This window comes from Alternaria ethzedia (assembly GCF_023757985.1).
Source record: "Alternaria ethzedia strain BMP 0044 chromosome Unknown scaffold_5, whole genome shotgun sequence".
NCBI lineage: Eukaryota > Fungi > Ascomycota > Dothideomycetes > Pleosporales > Pleosporaceae > Alternaria > Alternaria ethzedia.
Genome location: NW_026056198.1, coordinates 675,639 through 690,050, shown reverse-complemented (window position 1 = coordinate 690,050; position 14,412 = coordinate 675,639). Strand labels below are relative to the sequence as shown.

Here is a 14,412-nt window from a genome sequence, read left to right as displayed (position 1 = left end):
CTTCATGAGCTGCTAGTCGGCGCGAGCAGCCATGCCTCTGCGCTCCCTCCGCCCCGGCCGCAGCGAACGAGACCTCAAGCGACGGAGCACCCTCGACCCTGCCGGCTTCTTCCACCGGCGCGCCGACAAGGACACGCGCTTCGACAGGTCGCAAGAGAACCTCGACACGAGCCGCATTGCCGCCTCTGAGGATGGCTTCCGCCCCACGTCCACCGACACGGCGCGGCCCTCGACCGGCCATGATGATGATGACGACTCCCCGCCTTCTCCGCCCGTACAGGAGCACACGCCCAACACCAAGCGCTTCAGTCTGATGCGCTTCCGCCATGCCTCGGACCCCCAGCTCTCTGCCAAGGCAAAGGAACACGCCGCAAGGGACGACGATGCACCGCCCGTTCCTCGCATGCCGGGCACTCCTGCGCGTACGTGTGCGTATTCAATGTCGGAAGTGTGTGTACTGACGTAGAGCCATATAGCGCCCGCCATCATCACCACTGCACCGACCGTGGCAGACCACGAGGACGAGGCCAAGATCGCGCCCAGGCGGAGCAGGATGCAGCAATTCGCCCTGCGCAGGCGCTCCTTCGACCCGACGACGTTTGAGAAACCGACCACGCTGCGAAAGTCGATGGACAAGAAGCGCAAGCCACTAGGCTTCAAGAAGAGCACTGGGGACCTCTTGGACGAGAAGGAGCGCGCGTCGACGAGCAGCCATCGCCGGCCGGACGTGCTTGCCGATTCGCGCGAGTCGGTGGAAAGCGCGAGTTCGCTGGCGCCGCCTGCCACCAGGGCCTCCGAGTCGTCGCGATCAGATGGAAGCTCCGGCGGACACATTTCTTTCGAAACTACCTCACGGCCCTCGCACCCGGCCCGCGTTGGCTCTTCACGATTTGGCTTTGGGCGTCGAAAACAGCGCGCATCCTTATTCCCACTCCCTATGAAGATCGAGCCTCCGCAATTCCCCGACACGGCGCCTGCTACACCACGTGCGTCTACGGGCGCGAGGAGTTCTGCCTCGACCGATCATTCAATCACCGAAAGTCCACCCCTGACCGCGCGTCGTCTCAACTATGGAGAACCTGGGACACAGACGCCACCAGTCCCTTCTGCATCGCAAGTTGCTCTTGCTGCTGGTGCTCTGAATTTGGCCTCACCCGGTTCAGGTACTCTCTTTCGCAACGACTCGTACCGGTCAAGCCGATCCGCCCGCTCCTCGCCAAACAACAATGGTCCTGCACGAATGGGTCTTAGGGGGCGCTCATCCACGATGGGATCTTTGGGCGGGCGGTCCGACGGCGCAGGCTCGCCAACACCACCTGGCGGGCCCAGCGGAAGAACTTCGACCTCCACGGCAGGAAGAAGCAGCTTCAGCAATCTGTTTGGCTTGAGTTCAAGATTTCGTCAGAACTCCGAGCCCCACTCACCCCGGCATGGTTCACCTGCTCACGGGTTTCTAGGAAGCTCAGGCTTGTCATCGCACCAAAACTCGATGAACATCAGCCGGGAAACACTCATTCTACCAGAGCGTGAAGAAGGCGAGACACCTGGACGGTACCTGGAACGAATCGAGGCGAATAACTTCGATAAGAGCGTCGTTGCCAGCTACCTTAGCAAGACCGACGACCCCTTCCTGCTTGCCGTACTTAGAAGCTACATGCGGAAGTTTGCGTTCTTTGGCGACCCAATCGACATGGCGATTCGCAAGTTGCTCATGCAGGTTGAACTACCCAAAGAGACACAACAAATTGACCGTGTCCTTCAGGGTTTCGCCGACCGGTATCACGAATGCAACCCCGGTATCTACATCAACACAGACAAAGCCTACTTCATATCTTTCTCCATTATCATTCTTCACACAGACGTCTTCAACAAGAACAACAAACGGAAAATGCAAAGACCTGACTACATCAAGAACTCGTCCTGCGATGGCGTCTCGGCTGACGTCCTCGGCTGCTTTTACGACAACATTGTCTACACTCCATTCATTCACATTGAAGACGAGGTTGACCTGAAGAACATCACCTCGAAGAAAAGCAAGAGAGTCGCTGTCTTGAAAGGACCAATGAACGATCCGGCGCGGAAAGCTGCGAAGGAGCCCATTGATCCGTACACATTGATCTTCGAAGGCAAGCTGGACGCGCTCCGACCTACGATCCGAGACGTAATGCAACTAGATGACCCGTACAACTACACCGGTACGACTGCGACGCTAGACACCAAGAATATCTATAAGTTGTTCTCCAAATACGGCGTGATACAGATTGTATCCTCGCGATCGAGACCGGAAGCCTTCATGTCTGAAGCCGCCCAAGAGAATCCCTTCGGCACCTCGGTTGGCATCGTCGAAATGCCAGTGACAAAAGTGGGAGTTTTGTGGAGAAAAGACACGAAGAAAAAGAAGGCCCGATCGCCATGGCAGGAATGGGGCGCCGTTCTCACTCGATCGGGGCTGTCTCTATTCCGGAACTCTACTTGGACGAAGAACTTGATGAGCCAGCACGAGCAACATCTCAAACGCGGCGACACAGGCCCGGTCATATTCCAGCCTGCCCTACCCGACTTCAAGCAAGACCACATCATCCCGATGGACGGTGCGGTTGCGCTTGTCGATGCCACATACAAGAAACATAAGAATGCGTTTGTCATGTTCTCAAAGGCAGGCGAGGAGACATTCTTGGCCGACAACGAGAAGGACCTGAATGAGTGGCTGGGTGTGCTGAACTATACTGCTGCGTTTGAAACACTGGGTGTTCGGTCAAGAGGCATGATTGGTGGGTTGTACGAAGGCCAGAAGAACCGTGGCATGCGGCGCCTGGAGTCGTCCCACTCGACAAAGACGATACCAACGGCCACTGGCGAAGTTACCATAACAAGTGGCAAGATCGACAATCAGTTTGCACAACAGATGATGAACGCTAGGAAAGATCTCATGCAGGTGCGCATTACGGAGTCCGAGGACAAGCTCACCAATGCTATCAAAGAGTTGGAAGCACGCTTACGAGATGCAAGACATCTCCAGATTCTTGCGCCTATTCAACCGAAAACTCGCGAACTGGTCATACACGCTGCCGGTCGGTTATCAGCCAAGCTTAAGTGGACCCGTATCGACATTTGGCGGATGAAATGTCATCGTGACATACTTGCTCAAGAATTGGAGGACGAGAGAAAAGGCCTCGCAGATAAACAAGCGCAAGATGACCAGCCCTCGGAATTTATTCAACAGCCGCAAGTCTCGCCTCAACAGTTGTCGCACAGAGCGTCAAAAGTTAGCGGACTAGCGCGGTTGACTTCCAAGACCAGCTCAATGAACAGCGGCAACAAGCAAGCTCCATTGTCTCCTACCTCACCGGGCCGTCCAGGGACCAAGTCCTCTAGGGAGACTGAATTCGGTGGAGATGAAGCATTCAAGACACCACCGGAGACATCTCGGCAGTCGAGCCCCAGGGACCCATCGGCCCAATTTCAACCTGGGCCTATGTTTGGCCCTGGCTCATCTGATCGTCGAAGCTCATTTGCGAGCTCCTCGGCACATTCTCCGAGGATGTATCCCTCCGATCACAGGCCTTCAATATCGACGACTGGCGATGGCACAATAGGCTCCGATTCTGATTCTGACTCTGAGGACGGGTCTCGGTACGCGACTCCGCCTCCAGGCGAGGCGGGTGATTTGGAGCCCATGTCACCAGAGCCGACACCTGGAGAGAGCCCCCGACCAGAGCCTGTCATTGATTCTGACTACGAACAATCCCTTGCTGCTTTGACAGGATCGCCCAGGTCTCACACTAAGCAAAGAAGAAGTCTACAGCGCACTCTTCGAGAGTCCCGTGGCAGCTCTTCTCACCGCCGCAGCCACAAGAGCAGAGACTCGTCGTCGACAATCACACTCGCGAGTGACAATACCGAGAGCGAGGGACTGGCGCGCGGCAAGGGCAGCTTTACAGTCCATGGCAAGAAGGCATCTGTGATCCAATTCGGCTCCGACTGGCACAACACCACAGCCGAAGAGCGCTTGGCGGCGAAGAAACAGCTCCAGGAGGCTGCCGAAGCGATCTCTGCCGATGAGCGGGATGGCACGACAGCTGCGCTTTCTCCAGGAAGCGAAAGCAATGACCCGTTTCCCCCTCGGAAGTTGTCGGCAGGCACCACAAAGCAGCGACACGTATCGTCTCAGACGATAACTCCAGCAAACTTTCGCGAGTCCTTTAGAATAGAACAGTCAGACTCTGACAGTGAGTCCGACATGAGCGACATTGCCGAAGAGACGCAACGAACGTCCGACGACCAGCCAACGATGAAGGGCAAAGACCCTGTTACCGAACACGTGGAACGGCCTATACATAATCTCGAGGCCTCACCAGCCTAACACAACCTCCTCTCCTCTCATTTCCTTCGCATTCTGGATTTCAAAAGTGGATTTATGGTCATACCAGCATCGCTTGAGCGGCTTCTGTTTCTCCTTTGTCTATTCTACATACTCTTCTTCGGAACTTGTACGCACAAAGCATGGCGCATGCGGGCATTGAATTGGAAACGCGACGGGGGCGCTTTTATACATGCATAGACGGACTCTCGGATTGGCGTTTGCTCGAGATTAGGATTGATGGAAAGCAAAGTAGGGCTTGGTGTCAGGGCATACGGTCGATACCAGTGTTGCTGCTGTTTGTATGTGAATTACGATGTTCCCTTCGTGGATCAAAATATCGAACTACCGACTTATACGTGTGCTGTTATGGTGTTCAGTGCCGTTGTGCCGGCTCCGTGATGATGGCGCTAGTACGAATCAGTTACCCAGCCTTCCAGAACCGTTTCCCGTTACCAGTACCGACTCCTCCACCACACCTCAACTGGTATGCATGACCGCGGTCCATGACTGCGCTTCAATCGCGCACCCACATGTCTGCAAAAACCCGCCCGCCCTGCGCCTCAATCCCCTCACCTCGGGCAAAGCGGCATTGAACACCTCCTTCTCACGCTCCTGAACCCCATCCTGCATACGCTCCTGAAGCTATCCTGCATGCCCTCCAACAGCCAAACCGCGTTTCGCATGTCCGCCAAAAACCAGGCCCCACTCCACGATGCACAATAGCGACCCACCTGCTATTGGTAGAAACAGTGAGGTTCTCGGAGCTCGGCAGCCGCCTTGGGCCTAAGCGAAGACGGTATCGATCATCTCAAACCAGAAACGTCGCGGTGGCCCCTACCAGGTGGACGTGACAGCCCTGTCAGAAATGTCGCGAAGTGTTTTGGTCGTGAACTGGTGATACAGGGAGGTGTGCCTTATTGCCGTTTACGCGCCTGAGGGGGTACGATCTCACGATGGTGGTTGTTGTTTTTTATATAAGAGAAGGGGTGTGGCCGCCGTTGTGGATTTTCGAGTATCGATCTTTCGTCGGTTTCGTCGTTCGCCCTAGTCAGTCTTTACACTTACGTTCTCTTTTTCGTTCTTTTGCTTGCCCTCCGGTTAGGGTATTTTACCTTACTTTTTTATAACGTTCGTTGATTACTACTATACCCATTCAACGCTGTTGCATATTTTTGCCATATACATACAAGACGGAATCTTCGAAGACGAACACGAAGATGTACACCCACGCCTTCACCGCCCTCACGCTCCTCAGCGGCCTTGTCGTTGCTGCTCCTACCGCCAATATCATACCCCGTCAAGGCAATGCCTGCTTCATTGTTGGCAACGAAGTCCTTCCAGGCGAGACGGCCACTGTAGTCCAACAAATCCAAGACAAGGTCACCTGCGACGCCAACGCAAAGACAATCGAAAACGTCCCCGACGTGACCTCCGGTGGCCAAACCTTCTCCAAGATCAACTTCGCTGCCTCTGGTCAAAAACCAATGGAATTCGCCACCAGTACCTTCTTCACCGCTGTACCGCTCGCCGACTCCAACCTCGAGGCTTTCCAAGACGCGCTCAATGTTTACCTAGCTACTGAGGCCGGTCTACGCAGCTCGGGAGGCAACTTTGGAATCATCAAGGCGCCTAAGTTCTTCCTCGAGATGCAGATTTCGAGAATTCAGACTGCGAGGGGACAGCCGCCTACCGACCCAGCTCAGCAGGTCGACCACTTGAGGGACAAGGTTATCGAGAACAACATCAGGGAAGACCAAGCGATTATGGATCAGGTTACTCAGTTGGCTACTCAGCTCTCGTAGGGGATGGAGTCGCTGTTAGTGGAGCGGATGAAGGAAGGATACTCGATATGAATACTTCCAGCCAACATGTAGCAAAACCGTCAATTAATCATATGATACCCGTCACGTTTTGTTCACAACTTGCTCTCGCTACTACCACCCACCTTCCCTCTCCAGCCTGTCAAGGTAGCACCGCCATCCATCTCAACAGCATTACCCGTGATATGCGCACTCGCCTTACTACTCAAGAACAAGACCAGCCCACCAAAGTCACTCGGCTTGCCAATACGGCCAGTTGGCTGTCCCGCCGTCAACGCATCTGCGAATTTCTCCAGCCCAAAGTTCGTCATGCGCGAGGGAAAGACGCCAGGGCAAATGACGTTGACCATGATGTTCTTCGGGGCGAGTTTCGAGGCTTGCATCTTGGTGAGGTGGATGCACGCTGCCTTTGCTGGGCCATCTAGTAATTTCGTCAGTAAAAAGCAGTCTGGTAAAGGAAGTAATTGGAACGTACAGCTATAAGTCCCAGTCCCCGGATTACTCAACCCCCCACCCTCGCCCGTCGTAACATCCACCGTCGTAATACCCGCCATACTAGCAATATTAATAACCCTGCTAGGATTATGCGCATCCGCCCCCTTAGCCAACAACCCCTCACACTCGACCGTCATATAAAATATACTCTTCACATTCAACGCATACAGCTTATCCCACGCATGTTCCGGATAGTTGTAGTAATCATCGCCCCAGCTCGCGCCCGTGTTGTTCACCAGCACCGTCAGGCGGTCTGTTTGCTTCTTCAGCTCCGTGCACAGAGCGAGGCAGCCAGCTTTGTCTTTTAGGTCCGCGACGATGTAGGAGCATTTTCCGGGGCCGAGGGCGTTGAGGCGCGCGGTGGTGGAGGCGAGTTCGGATTCTTTGCGGGACGCGATGAAGACGCGCGCGCCGTTTTGGATGAAGGCTTGCGCGGCCATTTCGCCCAGGCCGGTGGCGCCGCCTGTTACGAGGACGACGTGCGAGGTGTAGTCGAAGAGCGTGCTGACGCGCAGGTCGTCTTTGGAGGCGGCGTGCGTCATGGTGGGTGGTGGTGTGGATGGAGGGTTGCGGGGTGGCTGAGGTGGAAACGGGTGTAGAGGTGAGGTCGATCGACTTTAGGCAGGCTTCAAGGAGGTATGTGTATATGCACAGAGATGCGCGGACGCGTCAAGGTCGATTCAGCCATGTCGGCAGAGCTGTGGTGGAGAGATGGCATGGACCTCGGCATCTTGAAGCTGTTTGCGGGGTGCTAGCGTCACTTGCGAACTCCACTGTGACCATTCGAGATATCGGTACGTTTTCTTCGATCTGCACTCAACCCGTAATGATGTGATTCTGAAACGTCTTTACATACGGACCTCCCATCGTACCACTCCGGAGGCGTCCTCTTCGCGGCTTGTTCCACACTCGGCTTTCAGTTTGTCTAGCATCTCTACTGGGTTCCTTACGAGGTATACATTACCGAGTGGCATTCGGCTGGAGACGCGCCAAGGATTTTCAAAGTGACCAACACCAAAGACTGGCTTTGGGGGTCGGTCCTCTGGGTTCTCTGCACAGTTGGGGTCATACTTGATCGCTTCCTCGAGGTATCCAATGGCAGCGTCTATATCCCCAAGTGCTTTGCAAACGACATGTGCCCTGAAGCTCAACAGAGATTTGAGCTTGCCAACTTCAAGCTGCCATTTTTTTGAAGCTAGCGACGCTTCTTGCGCACACATGGGCTGATCAGATAAGAAACTGATCGCGTCTTCAGCCTCCTTGCGCGCTTTCTGGAGCAATGCCACACTGTCGGATGAACCAGCTGGGTCTTCCTCTTTCGACTCCAATATACCTGCGCGATGGCAGAGGGCTTGTATCTCCCCTGCAGCGATTTCGCAAGTCCGGAGCCATAATTCAAGAACCCCGTCCCTCGATGTATCGTTGCGTTTGTAGTCGAAAAGATATACATAGGCCATACGAGCATGCTTCATATTATCCAGATGGTCAAGATAGTAAACAGCAGGCCACTCTCTCATCAAGTGCTCTCTTAACTTCATGGCCCAAGGAGAAGTGATCATGTCATTGGTGCTCACAATGTGAAATCTAAGGCGGGCCTTCGAAATGGGAAGCAGCAGAGGTTCAATGAGGATCTCTTGGGCTCGTTCAAGCGTGTGTGAGAACGTCTCAAAAAGCGACACATATAGGGAAGTGCTTCCAAACCTGACGCAGGTTAAGATCCGCCTTCATGGTATAATGAGAACTGCAATTACTCACCGATTTTGATGACCTTTGCCAATACGGATCAAGATCGGCAGGCTCGAGGCTGGCAGCAAGAAACACGATGTATTCTCCATAGGATTGGGGTAGAGGTTGCGGGTCGTGTGAAATTCGAGTTCCATTGCCACAGGAAAACCTGAAAAGTCCTTCTTGACAATCTCATCGCAGGATTGCAGTTGTGAGATAAGTGGTACGCGCGGGCAATCCACCCGGCGGCCGCGGGAGTTGTAGGTTGGACACCCGGGTAGCACGGGTATTGTTTTGTCGAAGATGCTCCGAAGAAACTTTGGATGATTACTTTTGACAACCACGCACAGTTGGAGTCTCAAAAACTGGAAGATCTCTGCGTTGATTTGCCGGCTCAATGTAAGCAGCTTACATAATGGCGATGAGGGTGCAGACGCCTGGGGAGGTACATCTAAGCGGCGGGTTCTTCGAGCCACACTTCCCATCTCGGCATCTGAATGATACGGATCGTTGTATCCAGCTGGAGTGTAGGTCAAGAGCTCGTGATAAATATGCTCACGGATTGTGATCGGTAAAGTCTGGAAAGTATTCATTAAGAGAGGCTGATGGCGGTAGTACTGTCGTGAAGAGATAGTGGTGTCTCTCATAATTCGAGAAGAAAAGGCGATGTAGCCTGCAAGTATACTATAAGGCTCTAGCGTGGTCCCAACCGTATGATTAGGCAACCAAGATCCTTAGACTTGCACGCCTGACAGATGACTCACGTTATACCTGAATTGGGCTGTAGTGATATGTACCTCCTATCGAATGCTGCAGCTTCATGCAAGGCGAAATGACGTGTTGTGCTGCGCCTAGGTAATTACCTAGGTACAAAAGCGCCACTCGCGTCCACCATGGTTATAGCCAAAACACTTGCTGCTCACCCCAGGTAGGTAAGCGCAATGATCCAACTACCTGTCGAACTCCAACGGGGTTGCATCGATTTCCTTTCCGACGATTTGGCGACGCTTAAGGCCCTTCGCCTGGTAAACAAAGGATTCCACGAATTGGCCTCCGAGAGTCTCTTCCGCACAGTATCCTTCACGAACGTCGGAAACAGCCCTGAAAGATTCTTGAATATCATTCATTCCTCTTTACGAAAGCATGTACGTCATGCCATCATCAATACTTCCGAGCACCCCGACAGGGAGCAGAATGAGGAGGATGAGGATGAGGAGCAGGATGACGACGATGACGACAACGGGAGATATCTAGCGGATGGACCAGACATCCTCTGTACCTTCGCTGACGCCATCACACAACTTCCACAGTTGGAGAGTTTGAAGCGGACAGAGCTAAAGTTCTCGAGCATTTGCACCGTGGAGGACTACACTCACACCAGATACAGAGATACTATGCTGCAGATTAGAGAGGATGAAAATTTCCGGGCGAAGATCCAGGACCTTTGCTTCCAGGCTTTGGCGCAAAGCGAGAGCTTCGAGAGTCTTACGATCCAGAACTTGCAGGATGCAATGCCTCAGGATGTTATGGAATCAAAAAGCTTCCTGGCCGTGAGAGAGCGCTTGACAGAATTGCGACTGAGAATTCTGAGGTACCACGTGGAACCGGAAGGTGGACAGAGCACCTATGCTGATGCGCAGCACAATGGTCTAAGGCGATTTCTCCCGAAGTACTGGTTGAAGCCCACCACCAACCAACTCACACGGTAAGTCTCTCTGTACAAGTCTCGAGCTATCTGTGAGTCATGTTCTGATTTTGCAAATAAATCTCTAGTCTTACGCTCGATTGCGACTGCCTCTGGGGCGTCTGGCCTTTCACGGACTTCCGAGAGGTCGAACCGTTTCCACACCTCAAGTCGTTGTGTTTTGGCAATTGGACCATCGCGCATGACTGGCAGGTCGACTGGATCGTCGCGCATGGAGCTACACTGGAAACTCTACTTCTTTGCGGTTGCGGTGTTGTTCGTTATCTGGCTTTGCTCGACAGGGGAATGAAAGCGAACTTCCCTCAGCTGCTTCCACAAACGGGTGACGACGAGACTGATGATGAGGATGACGAAGGGAGTGATGATGAGGGTGACGATGAGTTTGACAGCTTCGGTCTTTCTTATGGACCTGAATGGGAGATGGAGCCGGATATTCGTTGGCATCATCTATTCGAACGCTTCCGAGTTGGCCTCCAACGTCTTCGGTACTTCAAGTCGGGCTATTCGCAGGATTATCCCTTCGATAGCCGCTACAACATGCGGCCCGATCACCCCATGAATGCTTACTACTCCCTTGACTGTCGCAAACCACCGGGATTCGAGCCAATCGGGTGGGACGTCTACGAGCCTGAACTTGAAGAAGAAGCTCAGCGTAGGCAAGAGACAGACCTCCAGGAGGAGGATCGGCGTGCTCTGACTGCACTGATGGAGACAGTGGAACAACGGGTTGTTGAAGCTATTTGAAGTCGACCAAAAATGCAACATCATGTCGACTTATAGATGCTTTTCTCGTGCAAGATTTTCCCCACCAGGGGTGGATAGAAGTCATGAAGCACTTTGCCGCTTACATACATCTCAATCTTGATAAGTTAGTAGTCTCCAAGATAAGGTATACTTCTCGGAGAGCCAAATGATATCCTAGGAGAATGTGACACAAGTTGTAGCCACCCCTAGTTGACACATCTTTTCAAGAACGGTCCCAGACGGTAGCCGAGTACTATCTCGGTGTGTTCATTGCTGAAGGCTCCCGAACTCCGCAATCGCGCAGTCTTTTCCCTGAAAAGAAACTGAGAGCGTCTTGCTAGGTTTGCCAGATTCGCGTAAACTGACATCGAAGACACCGGGTACAACCATAGGCCTTCTGAACTGCACCTCCATCCATGAGGAAGTGGTGAACGGTGGCTGCAAGCTTTTCGAGTCCGTCAGTAGATGTAGAGCTTTAGCGACTGTGTGATTTCCATGCGCAATCTTTCCAGGTAGACCAAAGGCCTTCGCCGCCGCTCCCGATAGATGAATGAAGTTGTAGTCCTTACAAATCGCAGCCCATTTCAGCGGGTCGTCGACTGACATCGATACCTGTGTGGTGCTCTCAGATATCTGTGGTATCGCCATGCTAGACCTGGTCTCATATGAACTGTTCCGGATTTTCTTGGACTGTGACTTTCTCAGTTCTAGCATGGTGAAGATCTGGCGAAAGATGATATCCATAGTTCCATCCTTCCTACCAGTGGGAGTGGTGATCACGACCTCCAGATCCCACTCGATGCCTCGTTTTGCTGGTCTTGGGTGGTTACTTGCAATCGCCTTCAGACGGGCTGTTCGTAGATCCACGAGTCTCGACAGGTCGTATAGGTCGGGGCGTAATATCTCGAACCTATTGCGCACGTTGACTGCGCCTAGTGGATTGATGGGACACCAAGGACTGGCGAGTAGAAGTAGCATTGCCGGCTCGGTCATGGCTGAAAGGAACAGCATTAGTTGCGGTGCTGAGAGCTCTTCTCCTGAGTTGCTTGTTCCTCCGACTGCTGCTTGATACCGAACAACATCGTCTGCATCTAGAGTGAATGGCGAGTCAAGCTCTAATGCTGAAAGCTTGATGCGCGGAAACCCGGGAATTGCGTAGAAAATTGATTTTGCTATCATTGACAGGATCGCTAGCACGACCTCCCCCATGCGAAGTGAGGCTGGGGAAAATGCCAGAGTGACTCTTCTTGGGCTGAACAGCAATGGCGTCAGGCGGTACCCGAACGAGACGAGCACGCCGAAAAACATGCCCGATATGAGAAATAGTGGCATGCTGGAAGGCTTGCGATGAATCCGATGCTCCTAGGTACATGTGCAGGTCGTGGATGCCAGATGCAGAGGACCTCGGGAGTGCCTCGGTAGCTAGCGGCGCCGATGACATCATTATCAATGTGGAAGTCACAAGCGCAGCACCCAGCCACCCTCATGCCCACTGCAAGTGCCACCCATCGCATCGTGCCAAAAAGGCAAGAGTCAAAAGTTCTCCACGACGAGCGGCCCCGTCCGTTTGCTCAACCTCTTCGACCCAGCCCTCTCCATCCAAAGCTCATCCGTCCTCGCTGAACCCACGATGGCGCACCTTCTCCAACACTTTCGATGCTCACAGTTCGGGCACTTGTTTCCGGCGCGTGCGAACGACCATATTCTCTCACCTAGAGAAATTAGCAAGTCTTGATGCGAACGATCGAGGCAACATACAGCGATGACAGCACCAGCTGTAAGTCGCGTCTGGGTTTGCATTGCTTGCAATATTTCCCATAGCTGCATGCGGCCTTTCCTGTGATCTGAGAGGACGTAAGGCTCGGTCTCTTTGAGCTAGTATGGACGACAGGTGCGACAGAGATATTGTGTGCGGTTTGACCAAGTGCTGCACATATGTATTGAAGGGCTGCCAGGCTTGAAGACAGAACTTCTGTGCGTGGGTATCAGATTTCTATGCTACAGTAATGGGAACGAGAACATGATTCGGGGCCCTTGGGATGTACCAGAGCTCGCGCTGTCTGCTTGCGTTGCTTCGACATTCACAGATCACCGCCAGCACGACCCGTAAACACCGAACATCCTGCGAGTCGTTGTATGACGTGCACCCGAAAGCCAGGCTGTCGAGATACGTAGTTCTTGGGCTTACTTCATCGAGCCCTTCACTTTAGGGGATGTTGTTTGGTTAATGGACTACTAGGATCAGGGCTACTTTGGTGTGCCTGCAAGATCCAACGGCAGTGTGACTGATCCAATTTGTAGACTACCCCCGAAATGGCATATGGCCAGAAATACAGACAAACTAGGGCCTAGACTGATAGTTCCCTTGCCAAAGCTCTGCCGGGCTACGATCTGAAGCACTGCCAGGCATCTCTGCAGGGCTGTGATTTTGGCCATCTGCTGAATGTTGCCAGTCACCAGCCATTTCGGAGACGTGCGTTGACGGTGCGGGGCGCACGACCGTCTGAGCGTACTTTGCTTCTCCATCCTGGTACGTGGAATCTGCCGGGTGGTAAACGTATTTATCTTGTTCAACATCCGCATCCACTTGTTCCGTACTGACATTCTTCCGTTTTCTTTTGAACAAAACCCATAACAGCGCCCCAACTATTGCTATCCCAACAATCGGCCCAACGACCGCGCCAGCTATCCAGCTTTTACTCGAAGAATCTGGGTCTTGAGCTGATGGTATGTCTGTTGTTACTGAAGATGGCGTTGCGATTGTACTCGTGTTGCTTGGAGTGGTCGAAGACTCGAACGTTAAACTTGACGTACCTACACCCAGGTTTAGCTGACAGACTTCGCTCGAAGCTACTCATGACTTACTGCTCGGTCTAGCTGTGACTGTATTAAAGATGGTAGATGGTTCAGGCGGCCCGCTAATATAGAATCCCGACGACGATATCTGTTCCGTGAACGGGTCTTCTGCGCCAACGGGTGTGAAGCGTAACACCCAGTAGTCGTTGGCTATCAGTGCCGAAGAAGGTATGTTGACATCCCACTGAAACGATGTAGTGCTGGTTATATCAACGCTTCCTACATAACCTTTGACTTAGTTACTGCGACATCACACGTTTAGAGTCGAACGGCTTCACTCACCAGCGATCTTGAACTTGTAGCTCTGATCCATGAAGCTTGTGACCCAAAAGTCGAGCTTCTTGACATCGCACGAAGTACAGTACGTGTTGAATGCATATTGAAGCTCGGACTTCCAGCGTATAGTGAATGGTGCACCACTTTGCAAGCTCGTAGATCCGTTTGGAGTCGCAGGCGCAGTCCAGCTGTCCTGTATGGTTTGACACCATGCTCCAAAGATGAGATTAGTGTACAAGAGGAGCAGCGCTAAATGTAGAGCCATCTTCGCGCAGGGTATGAGGACACGAAGTCGCGTAATGGTAGATGAGAAACTTGCAAAGACGCTTCTTCTCGGCGCAGTGGTGATCGCCTGGGTATATTGACTCCGAACACCCAAACGACGAGACAGTGCAGCTACATCAGGGGCTAGCAGCGCACATGAGGGA

The 14,412-nt window shown here is 53.0% G+C and overlaps 5 protein-coding genes across 5 annotated transcripts; 3 read left to right on the top strand and 2 right to left on the bottom strand.

Moving 5' to 3' along the window:
* Nucleotides 1-31: 31 nt before the first annotated feature.
* Nucleotides 32-4,363, top strand: J4E87_002962 (uncharacterized protein; the record flags this gene model as incomplete). Its single annotated transcript, XM_049374595.1, has 2 exons — nt 32-422; nt 477-4,363. 2 exons carry the CDS (start codon nt 32-34, stop codon nt 4,361-4,363), a joined length of 4,278 nt encoding a protein of 1,425 aa, XP_049235586.1.
* A 1,217-nt stretch (nt 4,364-5,580) lies between these two features.
* J4E87_002961 (uncharacterized protein) lies at nt 5,581-6,165 on the top strand (the record flags this gene model as incomplete). The annotated part of the gene is made up of 1 exon (XM_049374594.1): nt 5,581-6,165. The coding sequence occupies one exon, from the start codon at nt 5,581-5,583 to the stop codon at nt 6,163-6,165; it is 585 nt and encodes a 194-aa protein (XP_049235585.1).
* A 113-nt stretch (nt 6,166-6,278) lies between these two features.
* Nucleotides 6,279-7,220, bottom strand: J4E87_002960 (uncharacterized protein; the record flags this gene model as incomplete). The annotated part of the gene is made up of 2 exons (XM_049374593.1): nt 6,279-6,604; nt 6,659-7,220. 2 exons carry the CDS (start codon nt 7,218-7,220, stop codon nt 6,279-6,281), a joined length of 888 nt encoding a protein of 295 aa, XP_049235584.1.
* Nucleotides 7,221-9,344: 2,124 nt separating this feature from the next.
* J4E87_002959 (uncharacterized protein) lies at nt 9,345-10,852 on the top strand (the record flags this gene model as incomplete). Its single annotated transcript, XM_049374592.1, has 2 exons — nt 9,345-10,108; nt 10,177-10,852. 2 exons carry the CDS (start codon nt 9,345-9,347, stop codon nt 10,850-10,852), a joined length of 1,440 nt encoding a protein of 479 aa, XP_049235583.1.
* Nucleotides 10,853-11,119: 267 nt separating this feature from the next.
* Nucleotides 11,120-11,863, bottom strand: J4E87_002958 (uncharacterized protein; the record flags this gene model as incomplete). Its single annotated transcript, XM_049374591.1, has 1 exon — nt 11,120-11,863. One exon carries the CDS (start codon nt 11,861-11,863, stop codon nt 11,120-11,122), a length of 744 nt encoding a protein of 247 aa, XP_049235582.1.
* Between the last annotated feature and the right edge of the window lie 2,549 nt (nt 11,864-14,412).